The following is an 18,711-nucleotide window of genomic DNA, read 5'->3' on the forward strand; positions in this document are numbered from 1 at the left end:
TTTCGTAGATAATTATAAAGATTCAGAAAAAATGTCCTGCTATTGCTAAAAAATATGTACAAATTTGTTTAGCTAATTATATTATGTATCACTTGTGTCTCTTTGTGTCTCTTGCCTCTTGTTGTATTATTTGCGTTTTGAGTGAGTTTTCATATAATTTTGTAATTTTATGTACCAATCTATATGATAACTGAGTTTTTATAATTGGATTCTTATCATATATATAAACAAAAACACAAACATATAAACATACAAACAAACATACAAACAAACATACAAACAAACATAAAAACAAACAAACATACACTATTATCATAGAATCCCGTCTGACTTCAGGATCGAGCATTGAAGACCATTGGAGAAAGATACTTGCTCCCACAATCTTAGATCCGATGGATTCCCGTGCTTCTCTGCTTTAACTTAATTTCATTTTTAATTTTTTAATCTCTTTTTATTTATTTTATTTATGTTACTCTATGTAAATATTATTTGTACTTATATCATCTATGGGATGTGTGGGATTGCACTAACCTCCCCACATCCTGGAATAAAGAATTTATTATTATTATTATTATTATTATTATACAAACAAAATATACAACTAGACAAACAAACATATATACAAACACACACATACATACAAATGCAAAAACAATTTAACAGATATACATACAAAGAAATTAACACACACATCCCAATTCACTTCCCTCTTTTAGAAAGCTTTAATCATTGTTTTGTTTTCACTTGACCCACGCTTTATTTTCTCTTGTACGCATATCGTTGCTAACTGTTATTGGACCGTTGGTATTTATTCTTTATTAAGTTATTATTTCTTGGCAATGTTTATGTTAACCCTATGTCTGTTGTACACAATATAAATAATAAAATGTTATTATAATTACACCACTGCCAACCGGTATGCTTCGAGTATGTTTGTAATTATGTTTGGTGTAATATTGTGACAATTATAATTGCTGAATGTACTGTAGCCTGAGACCAAATAAGTATTTGCTGGTTGAACTCCTTTATACAATATACAATTTACTTATCGTATACTAATACCTACCTGTGTTGTGCCTACTTATGTCTTTCATGCTCAGCTTATTATTTTATTTACTATGTTATACTTCTTATGATGCTATATACTTGTTATAATGCTCCTGTATGATTTACCTTGCATGTAAAAGCCGTCAAGGCGAGAACAAACAAATAAATAAAAAAATAAATTTTGTCATGTATCACATTTAGCCATTCACATGTAATTTTGTAATTGTTAACATACCTACTAGTTTATTTCTCTTTTATTGCAATGAATTAACTCTACCTTAACTTATCTATTCACCTACCTACCTTTCATATTACGTTTACTTTTATTTTTATTTTTAAAGTCTATCTTTTTCCATTTAAAAATGTTTCTGTATGTTATGTAAAAGCTTGTTATGTAAAAAACTTTTTATGTAAAAGCCCACCAGGGCGTTGAAATTAAGAAATTAAATTAATAATTCTGGATAAAAACTAATAAGGTATTCACGTTAAGCAATTTTTTTTAATGAGTCAATCGAAACATACCTTCGCTCAAGATGTGAATGTATATCTTCATGGAGCATATCAGAATTGGAGCCAGGGTCTTGACTTGCTCGAGGCCCCGGGTGAGGGCCTCCGCATGAGCCCTGTGCGTCAGATCCTGGGTCCTTGAGGACACTTCTCGGCCCACACGGGAAAGGGAGGGACTCAAATCCCGAAGGAACTGAACCAGGTCTTCCATTGAATCTATGACTTCTGCAACTGCCAGGTAATCCAGTACCTAAATAAAATAAAATAAACTAATAATATTATAAGGGATAAAAAAAATCCAACAACACAAATATGAAATAATGTTTTGTAGATTCTATAATATTTATTTATTACTAGCTGTACCTCGTCACGCATTGCTGTGCCTCAGTATGTGCAGATAGAGAAACAATAGTGAGTGTTTCTTTTACGTTCAACAGATGGTGCTGTTTTAAAAAAAAAAAAAATTTACCCATCACAGGTGACAAAAAAGCATGTTTTTACCTGTCACAGGTGACATCTGTATAATACAGGTATATAAAAACACAGCGTATTCAAATGCAAAGTTGTGTCAAAATTTCAAAGAAATCGGTGAAGAAGTTTCGGAGATTTAAGATTTTGAACAAACAAACATTTACATTTTTATTTATACAGGGTGTATCGGCACGTACCCGACAAACTTTAACCAGCTATTCCTTAGCACATTTGGAGTAAAAAATGTTATGGGCACTTTGCTGTCCGATAACATTTTTTTTAATAAAAAATTTACTATTCATATTTTCACCACATGTCACCAATTTTTTATCCTTTGTCAAAGTTTGAAAACCCATCTGGCAATATTTTGTTAGAGTTTCGTTGAATAATGTACGTACGTACCTACGTTGGCGCGCTTTTACAATCACAACGAAATGGCACGGCACCATTAGTCTCATTTTTAACTATTATTATTTAGTGTGTACGAAAGAGCGAGGACACTTTTTGACACACTTGCTAATAACAGCTGTTGAACACGAGAAACAATGCAAATGACAGTGACGGGGTGTGGATTTTTTATTTATTTTTTGTTTTTAATGGAAAAAAATGTTACCGGACAGCAAAGCGCCAATAACATTTTTTACTCCAAATGTGCTGAGGAATAGCTGGTTAAAGTTTGTCGGGTACTTGCCGATACACCCTGTATAGAAGATAGATTAGCTATACCCCGCCACGCATTGCTCTGGTTCAGTCTGTTTGCAGATAGAGAAATAATTGCTTTTACAACCAAGAGTATAGTGGTGTTTGTCACAAAAAAAGTATATTTATCCAAAAGATTGCACTGTTTTTCAAAAAAAAAGATGTTTTTACCTGTCACAGGTGACATCTATATAATATAGATATATATAAAAACACACGCAAATTCGAATGAAATGTTATGTCAACATTTCAAAGCAATCATTGAAGATCTTTTGGAGATTTAAAACTTTGAACAAACAAACATTTATATTTTTATTTATACATGGTGTCCGGAAACTCGTAGTACAAGCCGGAAACTGGAGAATGTATACCACACGGGGAACCCAAATAAACATAAAGTTTTTTGATTTGAGCATTTTTATAAAAAAAAAAAAAAAACAAAAAATTTTTTTTTTCGGCTATTTCAGGGTTCAAATTTTTTCGTCATTATTTGTTTTACTTTTAAATTTTTAAATAGTTTTAATTAGTTGGGTACTTTGATCTTCAGTAATAATTTATAAGAATTTGATCCAAAAAAAATCAACTTCTTACTCGATTTACTCGAAAACGAAAGCTCAAATCAAAAAAAAATTATACTACAAAATCGACTCCAAATGTGATGTAGATTCACCAGTTTCCCGCTTGTACTACGAGTTTCCGGACACCATGTATAGATTTATTGTTTTTAGTTTTCATCCGGGACGCACACAAAGATTACATTATCGGAAAGTGACATCTGGCGTATTTTATAGAAGCTGTGTGCGCCGAATCGAAATATGACTATTTCGGATCTAGAGATAGGAGAGGTGCTTATCTTTCACTCTAGGAGACAGAATATTGTTCATTTGAAATAATATTCCATAGGAATTATCTGTTTATAGGTGCAATCTGGATTCAGCTCCTATGGATGGATTTTTTTAGTAAAAGTTTTGATGGAGCGCTCTTCAAAATGATATTTGTTTATTATTTCTTTACATTGTATCTTTTTTACGTTAGAATTTTTAACCTCACTTGGACAAGCCTGTGTTGAGGTAATTTTACAAAATAATAAAAATAACACAAAGCTTATATATTGTGAGAAAAATATTGCTACATTAATGTTTCTATGAATTGGGTACTTATTAAGCTAATTCCAGCCAATTCATTACAGTATAATGTAGTAAGCATGTAGGGTGACCATATGTTGATAATTTGTTTGTAAAAAAACTTACTAAACTATTAATTTTAAAATGAACAGAGAAAAGAAAAAAATATATACACGTATACAACATATTATGCCATTCATTTGAAAGGACGAATATGAAAAAAATTGTTGGCAATCCTCGGCTAGTACAAATATTTAAATATTATTTTTATAAGTACACGAGGAATTAGACGACTTAATGTGTTCTGGAAGGCTTTTTTTATTTTTTTTTTTTTATTTCATATATATCCCGTTAAACTACAGTTAAGTAGTTTGTCAAACAGGATTTTTATTACAACTTTTTACAGATTACAACTTAGACCTTAATTTATACAATAACAATAAACTTACACTTTAAATCGCCTAATACAAATTATTTCTACCTAGTAGCCATGTTTTCAGCAAATATCTGACTCTATTTGGAAATTCGCATTTCTTAATATTACCAGGTAGCATATTATATATTTTAGGCACATTATACTCAAGGGTTCGCTGTCCGTATTTATTATTATGTTTAGGTACAAGCATGCCTTCATTCTTTGTGAACCTAGTATTGTGCCCATGTTCAACTTTCCTCTTATACTCAGAGTCAGATATGTGCTGAATCAATATTTTATACCACAATAAGGCCTGCACCGGCAAAACTGTTAAATTTTGATACAAAAGTGAAATGTTTCGTCTCTGCGAAAAAATATTTTTTTTAACTAGTAATTTAACGATAGAATTTTGTATTGATTGTGCGTAATTTAAATTTGTTTTGCAAGAATGTCCCCAAGTGGTTATTCCATATTTTAAAGTTGATTCCGCGAGTGACATGTAAATAATTCTTAAGGTATTCATAGGAACGAAACACTTCAATTTGTATATTCTACCCACTATCGCCCTCAGCCGTTTACAAATTTTGTGTATTTGTATGTCCCATTTAAAGTAGCAATCAACAGTCACGCTATTAAGGTTATATGATAAATCATGTTATTCGTCGTGGCTACAGTTGTAAACTCCTCGAGTGAGCTAGTAGGACTATTATCAGGATACAGGATGCCAACTTTGGAGACACAAGCAGCTGTCGGGAGTGGAAAGCAAACACTGAACAGCTGAAGGAAATGTGAAGATGATGAAGAAACGTAGTTATGGCGTAAAACTAGAAGACATCGTCAAACACCCAACGTAGGTTATTAAAGGAAAAACTTTACTTTAAAAAGAAAGACAAACATTTCCGGGTTACGAATAACCTGACAATATTTGAAAATCTCCTACTACCACCACAGTAAGCGGAAAAGCTTGCTTTTGGTGGGATGAGGACTTAGCCAGCCGAGGAATTGAACACACTACATCTGGGTGGGACCCAAACGCGATGTCAACTCAGCCACCAACCGGTCATTAAAAAGACCATTTAATACACTTGACAGATTTTATGTAAAATCTTTCCTTACCTTTTTGCATTCTTTGACGATCTTTCTAACTTCTGATTCATCGAAACAGAGAAGCAGGGCCGATGTTCCCTGCAGGATTCCTCGAGATCCTTCAATCAGCTTTTTTCTGGAAAAAAAATTGTAATTTAATACCTTGAATAGTATGTATACTCATACGTATTCCTTTTCTGTCTTTGATAATAAACAAATCTCTGCACTGAACTCAGAGTTGAAAAAAATTACAATCTCAAATCATATCTATGGGGAGGAAGTTCACACAGTTGTACGGCGATTGGAGAATCTGAGAAAGAGAAGGAACCATCTATTGGGCAGCTTGGCTTTCCTCAAGATGTACAAGGAGGTAGTGAGGTACATCACGGAAAGTCGACGGGAGAAGAGCAGAGGCTGCACTACTGAGGGAAAGAATTTGACGTGCACGGAGAACTTGATAGAATTTCTCGATACCCTTTCAAAATACACCTGAGTGCAATAATAATCGAAGAAGATTGGAAGAAAGTTGGCTAAAGAAGGAGTTAGCGAGACATTGCATAGTATCCCAAAAATAAATCACGATAATAATTTTTGCCGTGAAAATCTCCAATCATATCTAACAATGATGGCTGTTTTTTTTTTATGTGACACCTCACAAGAGCTCCCCTGTCCGTAGATTGTTAAGGCAGGGGAGCTATGTCACCACCCGGTAGGGCAGCATTGTGAGGCAGGTTAATGTAGGGGCTTTAAGAAGGGATTTATTATTGCGTGTCTTGAAGAGGCCCAGGTTTTATGAAGGAGGAAAACAGATGTCGGTAACTCTTTCCATATATGAGCCAGCTTACACGAAAACCAATCGAAGAAGCATGAAGCCAACACGACTGTGAACGGGTGTTCCGCTCACAGTTGGAGTGCTCGGTGCACTGGGGATCAATGCTGCTAGCTCCTTAGAGCAGACTCCATTAAAATACCTGTATAACAGACTGCGCATTCCCACATTGCGTGCATTAGAGATGACAATCAGTCTGTTAAGAATGGATTGTAAATCAGACGGACCACCCTTTGCACAGAATCAAGTAGGTTTACCAAGTATTGTGGGGCACCAGCCCAGAGGTGATTTTTTAGTTTGTCTGTTACCTGGCAGGTCCAGAGTAGGGATCGTCCCTCAGCATGGCGGAGGCGTCCTGCAGCAGGCCAGCGGCGCCCTCCACTCTCACGAGGGCCGATGGCATCTCCTGGCGCAGCACTCCGTCATCTGAGGAGTTGATGGTCTCGTGGCCCACCTGGAAAAAGAAGAGGACGTTTATATAGACAGCGCATTTCTTGTAAGGTATTTTAAAGAAGTTTTTTTTACATTAACTCCACACAGGAATCTATGCCTTGGAGAGGAAGAAGCTGTTGAAGAACAAGTCGCAGAAACGACCCATTCTCATGTGACAAATGAACAGTGTACAAATGCGTTTTTCATGAGTATGCACCGGTGTCGAAGGGATCAATGACTCTGGTTTCTCTGAGCTTCTTCCATTGAATACTTGTAGAACAAGGACAGCATTACCACCTGACGCCTGGGCTTTAAAGATTGCAATACCTTTGTTTCGACAGGGGAATCTATCATGCCAGTATCTTTCCAGAATTAAGGGTTTTTTACAAGTATTTCAAGGCTCCAGACCTAAATTACATATTGATAGGTGGGTCAAATCCCAGCACTGCAAAGAATGGGAGAGGGCACCTGGAATGAGACAATCCAAAGTACTCATAAAAGGACCAGACCCTAGACGAACCAAGAAACTACTCGATATGGTCAGAAACTCACTGAGGGAACTGGTAGGACTACTAACGGGACACTGCCATCTCAGGAGACACATGCAGATATTGGGAGTGGAAAACACCAACAGATGCAGGAAATGTGAAGAGGATGAAGAGACTCCAATTCACCTATGGTGCCAATGTCCTGCCCTGGTGGGAATTAGGCTCAGATACCTGGGGAGACATAGAGTAGAACCAGAAGACATAGCCACATACCCAATAACAACCCTGGTGAACTTTATTAAAGGGACTGGGTTGTTGTTAAGGGATTGCGATAAAACAGAGATAGCACAACAGGCCTATGGCCTAAGTGCTCACGGGAACTCCGTGAAAATCAGCCATTAAAAAAAAAAAAAGGCTCCAGACCAGAGGTGGCTGCCAAATTCAACATTGGTGTGTATTTGCGATTTGCACAGGGTCAGCAGATAATGTATTTAGAAAATACTATTATTTGAAAGGGTCGAAATGTTTACATGGTGTCTTTGATTATTGGAAGAGTTGATATTGTTGTAAGACATTGTTAGAAGATGTCATTGGAAGATTTAACATAATTGGAAGTGATATTGGAAGCTTTGGCATAGTTGTAAGCTTTAATATGGTAAGAAGATCTCATTGAAAATTTTGACAAGATTGGAAGATTTCAAGATGTCGTTTTGGTAAAACAGGTCATCAAAAGAATTGACATTGCTGGAAGATGTCATATTGTTAAAGGAGCTCATTGAAAGATTGACATGGTTAGAAGATGTCATTGAACGATTTGATAATGTTGGAAGATGTTATAAAAGAGGTCATTGGAAGAGTTGACATTGTTGAAAGATTCGACCATTTTAAAAGATGTAATTTTGTTAAAAGGACTCATTGAAAGAGCAGACATGGTTCGAAGATGTCATCAGAAGAATTAACATGGTTGAAAAATATACTACAACCATAGATATCCAAATTTATAGACTTGCCCTAGCATGAAATTGGGTATCATTTCGACGATTTAGAGGCAAACCACGTGACTATGTTATTTTTACACCAGGAGGGTTCGAGAAGGCTTTGAATATACTACGACATCAGTCGTACATTGACCGCCGAAGAGCGCACATTGAAATCACCAAACCCTGTGCAGAAAATTAAAGTTTCCTAAAGTAAGGCAAATGTTTGCAGCGCTGTCCATTGTGGGACTTTTCTGCGCAGGATCTGAATGTTCATTTTTAAACGAAACGCCTAGCGCAGCGACGCTGTAAAAGGAATGAAGTGAGTATTCAATATTGCAAACAAGCCCAAACTTTTGTTTACATGATTTGGGATTTATAGTATAATGCAGACAGCAATTTGCGCGCCATTGTAAAGAGGACTAGTAATTCATAAGCAGATTTTATTTTCGAGGACTGAATGGTGATTTTACAATGCGAGTTGCCTGTATACTGTCAGATTCATTTATATACAAATAACAGATTGGCAGATGGCCAGTGGCCAGAAATATTAATTCGCCATTGTGAAATGCATCTCGACATTAACCAATAAAAACAATAAACCAATCTAAGCCAATTAACCAATAATAGACAGACACCCATTAAACAATGTCAATTCATCAGCAGACAATTTCAACAAAGACAACGAAGGGCAACCATCCCATTAATTAAATAGCGAAGACACAAACCAAAGACCGAACACAAGCAACAATAACACATTATCATTAAAAAATAATTGATTGTGCCATGTTGACCTCATGCCATAATACAAGACGGTCCATTGATAAAACGCTTTAAAGGTCAATCAATTGGTTGTGAGTATTAAGTCAATGGAAGAAAATATGTCTGAATAATTAAATATAATAAAAAAATATATCATACGATGTGCAGAAACGGGTGGTCCGTTTGATGATTGCCCTAGCCATCTTCAATGCACAGACGCATTATATTGCGTCTGTTCTACTAGTATTTTAATGGAGCCTGCTCTAAGGAGAATGACGAATACGAGCGGAACCCCCGTTCACAGTATTTGATGTTGGCTCCATAAACGGGTCGTTTATTCGACACGTTTTTGTGTAAGTCGGCTTGTATAACGAACTACCGACATCTGCTTTTCTTCCTTCATATAATCCGGGCATCTTCAAGACCCTCATTAAAAAAATCCCTTCAAACAGCCCCTACCTTAACCCGCCTCACAACGATGCCCAACCGGGTGGCTATTACCCTGTTCTTACATTGCACAAACAGGGGTGTTTTTGTGAGGTGTCAGTTAAAAAAACCGAACGTACTCATTGCAATAGTCTTTAGAACATTGATGTAAAGTTGGAATGCTTTGTAAATAATTAGGGCAAAATAACGGTATTTAAATGGAAGGTGCTCCGACGAACTAAGAAACATGCGATGTGATGGTTCAAATCAGTTACAGAAATCAAAGTATATATTCAGACCTCTCGACAAAAATATTATTATTCGAAAATTTTCCTCCCCGATAAACAAATAGTTTAATTCGAACAGATCATACAGATGGTTCAAAGCAGTTACAGAAATCAAAGTATATATTCCGACCCCTCGACAAAAATATTATTATTCGAAAATTTTCCTCCGCGATAAACAAATAGTTTAATTCGAACAGATCATACTTTATATATACCTAAATATATATAATACCTAAATAAATATATAATACCTAAATATTTGAACTGATATGTCAATACGTTTTTACCTTAATTAATATTCCAGTAGAAGTCTTGTTTTTGGATCGTGCCGAACCGCAAACATTTGCATCGTTGACACAACACAAATCACCCAGCGAAGACACCATCAGAACGTAAACAAAACACTAATTAAAAACTAACTCGCATCCTCGACAATCAAAAGACGATGTTTTAAAAAGAAAAAAGGTGTAAATATATATAGTGTCACTGAAATAAGCTTAAAATTGTAATTTGCCATTAAAAAAACTCAAAGTTTGAAAGAATCAACCACAAATCGCACTCGTAAAATAGAAAAACGGTTCAAATCACAGTTTTGCACAAGAAATGCTTACAATTGCATCAAAACAAAATAGTTTGATTCAAGAAATGGTGAATTTGACTAGTTAATTTTAAGCTGCAAAACATGTTCCGATAATTTAAATACCAAAAGCATGTTTTTAACGAAAAAATGCCTAAAGCTTTCTAAAAACTTAAAAGTTTGATTTAAGAAAACCAGCCAACCCTTTTTTAAACCACTTTTCAAGAAAATTACACGTTAAGACGGTCAAAAGAGGTTCACAGAAAAATCACAAAAAAAATTATATTTCATCAAAATCTTGTGGTTTCAAAAGAAAATCTGTCTACTAATTTCTAAGCCACTTTTCACACGGAAATGGCGTGTTACGAAACACGCCGACTCGCGTCCTAAAATATACTGAAAAAATACAAGTTATCCCATTTCTAAATCTGGGATGAAATCTCTCACGTCTGGAGTCTGTAGGCTAGACTCTAGGAGTACCAGAGTGACTGTAACAGAAATAACTAGGGAATTTAGATACATCAAAGACTCCGGAGATAAATCTCTACAGAACACAAAGTATTATTGGTAGTTGTATTATACAGAAGGCGCCGCTTATTGTACTCAAGTGTCATGTTATAAAGCGACGATTTTATAAAACGAAGGTTGACCCCTAAAACAGAGGCGGTGGGTGAATATCGATTGATAAAAGCTTTTTTATAGAACTACAAACCAATGTATTTTTGATCGTCTGAAATTATATTTAAAATCTAACTAACAATCACGCCATTTCCCGGGAGGAGTAGGCAGAGAGTATAGACCGCCACAATTCTGTTTTCAGTCATCGTCTCATATACATACTATTCCTGACACCGACTGAATATAATCTGAACTAGCTGAAGTCCCCGGCATTGCCCGACCTTTATACAGAATGTTTGACAGTAATTTTGAACGTCAAGTGTGTAAAATTTTGTCAACTACCAAAATTCAGCTTCAAGGGGTAGGAAAGGTGGGTGGGGTGGTTTATCGAAATCTCATGTAGACAATTACCTTCTTCCTGTTTTGAAGGTCAAGTGTGCAAAATTTCATCAATTTTAGAGCAAAAATTTTACTAAATATTTCCAACTTGTAGCAACCCTAATACAGGGTTTTCCAATAAGAGGTGTTATTTTGAATAGCCCGCTATTTCGGTAGATGTTACTTTTAAAGCTTGACAAGTAGAAACTACGCCATCAATAAAAATGGAACGATACACGCTTCAACAACGCATTGAAATTATTAAAATTCACTTGAGTGAATCAAATGCAAATCATCTTGAGTGATGAGGCCCATTTCCACCTCGGTGGCCTCGTCAACAAGCCAAATTGTCGCATCTGGGGCTCGGAAAACCCAAGAGTTATTGTTGAAAAGCCTCTCTATCCTCAACGTGTGACTGTTTGGTGCGGTTTATGGTCTGGCGGAGTCATTGGACCTTACTTTTTCGAAAATGAGGCTGGAGCAACAGTTACGGTGAATTGATTGGGCTATCGAGAGATGATTAATGATTTTTTATGGCCGGAATTGGATGGTATTGATCTGGACAACGTTTACTTTCAACAAGACGGCGCTACGTGCCACACAAGCAACGAAACCATTTATCTTTTACGATTGAATATCAAAATAACACATTTTATTGGAAAACCATGCATAATTAGTATCTTTCTGAAATTTTATTCTCCGTGGCGTCAGACATTTTTCATTATTCTAGAAATTGACGGTATTTTTATAACGCTTCTTTCATCTGGTTTTAATTATTCCGCAAACAGACAACCCATAAATTACTCTGCCAATCTCGCCGTGGTTTTAGTATATTTTATATTTATTTGCAGAGACGAAACGGTGCGTCATACGAAACGGAAACGAGATTTGGTTGAACCGACAAATAAAATTAGATCAGAGTGAAAGATACTCTCAGTAACGCCCTGGTTAAAGACCACCAAAACTCTCAATCACATTCTTAAAGTGGCACATTCTTAAACTGTAGGTTTTCAGTTATTCATTCTAAATTCATCATTCTATTGGGCTACGTATAAACACGAAAAAATTGTTCTGTTTATACGGACACTTATCTACGTATAAACACGACAAAATTCCGCGAGCCGAGCTGTGAATTATGGGAAAGGAACTAGGCAACTGCAAACGGCTTGGGGTTACTTTGTTTCTTTCCCATAATTTGCGGCTCGGCTCACGAAAATTTTGTGCTATTAATACGGACCCTAACATATCGCATTACACATAACACTTTATTCTAAACGATGTTTAAAAACATTACATTCCCATATAGTTTGTTATAACTGTCAGTTTGTAGTTATAAGTAACCGTATCATAAATCTCTCCTAACACACATTCAAACGCATTTGTTTTAGTGTGATCTTCTCATAGACTTCCAAATACAATAGACTTGCCTTAACATGAAATCAGGGTATCATTTCTTCGAGCTGGAGGCAAACCACGTGACCATATTTTTGGTACCAGGAGGGTACGAGAATGCTTAGAACAGAGGTTCCCAAAGTGGTCTATATGGACCCCCAGGGGTCGATATCGGCATGCTGGGGGTCTATGGCAGGGAGAAAAAAATTTGGGGGTCCACGAGATTCAAATGGGGGTACATACGAGCGGACCCCCATTTGACTCAAATCAACATTTAGGAGTTTCGTAAATGAAACAATAGACCTAACACAAATATAATAGACTAAGAAATTACTTATTTGATTTTTGTATTTTTATATTTCGTAAAGTTGTTAATTAAGGTATATAAATAGAGTCTATGTTTCTTTTCTCGTCAGAATTAATATATTCAAGCAAAAAATTGCACATTGGAAGCCTTGAATTTTCCTAGTTCCTTGTTTTTAACTTGTTTTTGAAAAACGTCCAGGGTAATAATGACGTTCAACATTTAAATGCACTTCACACAGACTTCAAAACTAAGTTTGAGGACATTTTGACTGTGGAAATGTAACGTTGAAGAATCGGATATCATGTGACAAGAAGAACTGACCGGAATAAGCACTGACAAAGAACTTAAGGGGCATTTCTGTAGGGCTAGCTACAGAAAGAAATTCCCGTTGCTTATCCTGCTTCATTTTCATTTGGTATAATACTTCACAAGGGCGCCCCTGTCTGCAAAATGTAAAGACAGAACAACTATACCGCCACCCCAAAGATATTAGAAGAACGAGATATGCTATGTTGGCCGCCGGACCGTAGCCGGAGTACTACCTAATTAGGGTACTTTGAACGGTATCGGGACGAGTACGCACAGAAATCTGTTCTATGTATTAGTGCAGATACCTTAGCGCAAGCGAAGGTGTGCAGTAGTATTGGTGAACAAAACCGGCGACACTCGGCAAAACAATTCCACTCAGTACGAACTGCTCATAGCACATCTCGTTCTTCTAATATCTTTGCGCCACCCGGTTGTTGGGCAGGCAAGGGAAGGGAATATTTTTACTAAAAAAATAAATGATTATCACATGGGACGTTAATAGTTTTAGGAAAATTCAATATTCGGCAGGCAGGGGGTCTACGGAAAAAAAAAATTGGCAAGTGGTCTACGGGGCAAAAACGTTTGGGAACCTCTGGCTTAGAATAAACTAAGACATCAGTCGAAAATTGACCACCAAAGAGCATACATTGAAATAACCAGACCCTGTGCAGAAAAGTAAAGTTCGCTAAAGCAAGGCAAAGGTTTGCAACTCTGTTCGTTGTGGTACTTTTCTGCGCAGGACCAGCATCGATCCGCTTGGGTTAGCGATGCTGAAACTGAGATGGGTCAAGAGAGTGCAGTTGGAGAGGTCAAAGGGTCTCCCCCAAAGGGTGGGTAGGCGCATCCTGAACACACCTCACCCGATGAACCCGGACACCCCTGTTAAATCACCAATCGTAGCGAACCACTCGGGGTGACCAATAGGTGTTGGTTATCTAATAAATGTTTCCCGGGGCGGCGCTACCCAAACCCGCCTCCCAAATTATTAGTGGCTAGCTGACGTGTACCTGGCGTTGCTAGACTACTCCTTACTTTCTATAAATATAATATGCATGTATTATATTTATAAAAAAACCTTCCGGAAGACATTCTCTAGATGATAGTAAAAACCCTATCAAAATCCGTTGGGTAGTTTAGAAGAACTAAGCACCCAAACAGACAGACGCAGATAGCGACTTTTTTTATACTATTTAGATATCAGAGATATTACGATGCGAGTTGCCTGTATACTGTCAGAATCATTCATTGACAAATCAGAGAAAGTTTGGTATGATTTGAGATTTTCACGGCCAAAAGTATTATAGATTTTTTCCACTTGTAAAAAACAGTTTTTACTTAAAATTATAGAATCACGGCCATTTCTGTGGTTTTAGCCACGTTTAAGAAAATGAGAGAAAGCAAAACAAACAAAACACCGAGATACACCAAGATCGTGAGTCATCACTTTTCTAGAACTTTTTCGGTTGCATTAATTTGACTCATTTTGATGTTAGTGAGACAAACGGAGTTTTTGTTTTATAGTCGATTTGTTTTTGGGGTATTATGCCGTGTTTCGCTACCTCCTTCGTCAGGCAACGTTTCGGACAGCATTGCAGTGTCCATCATCAAGGCAGTTGTGTAATCTAAGGTTGTGGTGAAATGTGTGCTTATGTATGAAGATGCGATACCGTGTTGTAACGTTACCCCCGGGGATCTAGGAGATATTGGTTGTACCTAGGGAATGCAATCCCGGTATACCGGGATCCCGAAAAACCGAGACATTTTGCGGGACTAATCTCGGTCGAAAATTTTGCGGGATCCCGCTGGACTGGCGGGATTACAGAGAAGCTTCTACAACTGCATCGACGTCCAGTTCTTCCACATCGGCTCATTGTGAACCTCAACCATCAACAAATAAAATCACTGACCATTTTTCAAGCGAAAACAATACCGTCAAAAAGAGGTCCAAAAGTGTCCAAAGATGGTTTACCATTCCGAGTTTTCTGTACCTCGTCGGATTTGCGAGATCTTTTTAAAGCCGGGGGTTTTAACTTACCAACATCGTCTAATTCAATCAAATTAATGGTTATGAATTACGGCAAGACACTAAAAATGATGGTTATTCAAGATCTTTTAAAGTTGAAAGATAGCAACTACAGATTTACCCTCACTTACTCTGAATTTCCGAGTCCGGTGGATTAAAAGGTACATACCTTCAATTCACTTACAATGCGCTAATGACTATTGTGCCAACCAGCGTGGAAGCTGAACGAGCTTTTTCAGCCGCTGGCTACCTTGTGTCCAATATCAGAAGCCCTTTATCAGATGACACAATCAATACTTTAACTTTTTTACTAAGCTATGTTCAAAATAATGTTTAATTAAACTTATGATGCTCATTGTACAAGAATATTGTTTATCGTGTGAAAGTTATTATTTAAATTTAAGTTTCAGTTCAGTTTCAGTTTCAGTGCCGGAAATCCGGGCGTTTATTTTATTTTCATTTGTGTACATAGATTTCTTTTACCCACCTCACTAGACCAAAGTCTGTTCCGAGGCGGGTATGTTATGTAAATTTATGTCTTATCTTATTCTTTGCCAATTTATGACTTAAACTTTAAAATCATTTAATATGACCCAAAGAACTTGTTTTATTATGGGTATAAATTTAAAAGTCTAAACACAAGGTTGGTAGATCGAGGTATAAGGTCTTTATTATACGATTGATTAGATATCTAAGTCCACTCTGCTGGATCCCGCAAATACCTGGATCCAGCGGGACTAAGATTGTTCAGTCCCGCAAATACCTGGATTGACATTTTCTTGCGGGATTGCATTCCCTAGTTGTACCCAATACCCCAAAAACAAATCGCTATTACATAGAAAGTTTGTTCCTCTTTCCCTGATTGGCAGGTCTATTAAATAGAATATCTATGGATCTTCTAAAAGAATTCGTGTGGTGAAATTCTCTTACTAAGAGTAACACATAATATAAACATAACGTTGGAAACTGGTAAATATACAGAATTACTGGAAACAAATTATTTAAAAAACACAGACATTTTTCTATAAATACAAGATAGAATAGTTGAATTTCCCGGCGTTGACCGGACTTTACACAGAGTTTTTCGAAATCAGATATAGACAGTGACCTTCCACTTGTTTTGAAAGTCAAGAATCCAAAATTTCATCAATCTCTGAATAAAACTGTAGATTTGTATAAAAATCAAACAAACGCCGCCAGCCCGTTGTCCGCCACTCTCATTGTGTAGGGTTTTCCAATAAGAGGTGTTATTTTGAATAGCCCGCTATTTCGGTAGATGTTACTTTTGAAGCTGTCATTTTTTGACATTTGACAAGTAGAAACTACGCCATTAATAAAAATGGATAAGATACATGCTTCAACAACGCATTGAAATTATTAAAATTCACTTGAGTGAATCAAATGCAAACCATCTTGAGTGATGAGGCCCATTTCCACCTCGGTGGCTTCGTCAACAAGCAAAATCGTCGAATCAGGGGCTCGGAAAACCCAAGAGTTATTGTTTAAAAGCCTCTCCTATCCTCAACGTGTGACTGTTTGGTGCGGTTTATGGTCTGGCGGAGTCATTGGACCTTACTTTTTCGAAAATGAGGCTGGAGCAACAGTTACGGTGAATGGATTGCGCTATCGAGAGATGATTAATGATTTTTTATGGCCGGAATTGGATGGTATTGATCTGGACAACGTTTACTTTCAACAAGACGGCGCTACGTGCCACACAAGCAACGAAACCATTGATCTTTTACGATTGAATATCAAAATAAAACCTTTTATTGGAAACCCTGTATAAATAGTTACATTACAAAGATATAGAAAAGGGAGATAGAACGAGTTTCACGAGGATGTGTCATTAGGTGACTGATAGATATAGCACGACGTGGTCCGAGTGGATTTAAGAGGAAGCTACAAGCCTATGTGTATATTCTTGGTATGCCTTATATCGTCACGAATACAGGTAATAGCCATTAAAATCGCTTGGCAAACGGAGTCTAGAAACGTTCGATTTCAAACACGAAAGTGGTTTTTATTTATTTTGTACACAATTTTATAATATATAATCAAGGGAAAGTGTCACAGATAAACTTACCTATAATATTGTATTTTTTAAAGTTGTTTCTGTTTATGTTTACACACATTACTATTGAAATTTATTTTTATTTTTTTTACCTTGAATTAATTTTTTTTATTGAGTAATTAATATTTTTATTTTATTATATTTCAATTCTACTCAAGGGAAACGATAGGAAAAACATCAATTTATCTAAAGCATATTTTTTGGTATTCATAATGTAAACCAATTTATTATTAAGATTAATCTAAAATAGTGATTTAACATTAAGCTTTGCCTTAACCCTAGATTCATAACCATTCGTCCCACAGACCGCGCAAAACGTAAATTTGTTTCTAGTGTCTCGAGTGAAAGATATAGAATGATGACCTCTCAAGTACTTTCCTAGATCGCTTGTTCATTAGTAACGCGGGTGTGCTTGCCTCACAGTGAAGTCTTGTGGACAAGTTATAGACCTTTGAACGTCTGAGAGACGAATGTTTATGAATAGTGTAACTTTTGACGAGACTGCAAGTTATTTTGAAAACATTGTTTTTGATGAGTTCTGGTTATACAGAGTAAAAGTAAGTATATGATATTATTCTATAGGGGAGAGTATGGTATATCGTACCACTTCGCACTTAACTCTCAATACTGTATGATTGAAATTGGTTAGAGAAGTGGAATTAGGTTCAAATAAATACTTATTTTATTAGGTACGATACTTATTTAAATAATATTTTACAGGCATCTGGAATGTTTTCAAATTAAACGTTTTATAAAAAATGGTTTTCGGTACGATTCAACGAACCGGTATCGTTAATCGTACCACCGGTATGGTAAATCGTACCTAGACCATTATTCCAATTTTTGTTGAAGAAAACATGGACATTTTTAAGGCATGCTAGTGTCGCAAATGTCTGGGTTACTGGTGCAAGCTTCATGCACCCATTTATGGCAACGAACGCACTGGATCCTGTCTCTTTTGGGTCTCGCCTTTTCAAAATAATTGCCAAAGCATAGGTGGCATATGTTTTCTTCATCGTCATCAACAATATCCGTATCCGAATCATTCAAAATGACAATACTGTCAGCATCTTCATTATCACCACTTCTGCAATTGGCCTTCTTTCGTCGAGCACACTTCTTACCCTTAATGGGCTTTTTATCAGTTTTAATAATCTTTTTTTTTTCAATTTTTAATTTGGGCATTTTGACAGCTGAGCTACCAGCAGCAACTTCTAGTCCTTTTTTATACGGACTTGCCGTTATTTCAGCAGCTTTTTGTGCTGTGCGCGGGTTCTTTTTCCTTGGTTCTTTGGTATTGGAGAAATCTCAAGAATTGATAGTTGAAAAGATGTCGACGCGTTTGAATTCGTTTGCACCAATTCAACTTTCTGAACTGCATCTAGTGGTGAAAAGGAAGACTCTGACGAGGTCACTGGTGGTGGTGGTCGCAACAAAGGCTCTGACGAGATCTCTGGTGTTTGTTGTACTGAACTCTTTAATT

At 36.4% G+C, this 18,711-nt stretch overlaps 1 protein-coding gene across 1 annotated transcript in view; it reads right to left on the bottom strand.

Annotated features, from left to right (window-relative positions):
- The window catches only part of Vinc (vinculin), a 146,714-nt gene that overhangs the window by 53,297 nt on the left and 74,706 nt on the right, over window positions 1-18,711 (bottom strand). Inside the window, exons 3-5 of the mRNA XM_089649321.1 lie at window positions 6,487-6,632; window positions 5,380-5,485; window positions 1,570-1,804 (exon numbers count right to left, since the gene is read on the bottom strand). Of these exons, the coding sequence (XP_089505447.1) occupies window positions 1,570-1,804; window positions 5,380-5,485; window positions 6,487-6,632 (487 nt within the window). The remainder of the gene's footprint in view (window positions 1-1,569; window positions 1,805-5,379; window positions 5,486-6,486; window positions 6,633-18,711) is intronic.

Source organism: Hesperophylax consimilis, chromosome 29 (genome assembly GCF_061612785.1).
Source record: "Hesperophylax consimilis isolate HC1 chromosome 29, BYU_Hcon_1.0, whole genome shotgun sequence".
Lineage (NCBI taxonomy): Eukaryota > Metazoa > Arthropoda > Insecta > Trichoptera > Limnephilidae > Hesperophylax > Hesperophylax consimilis.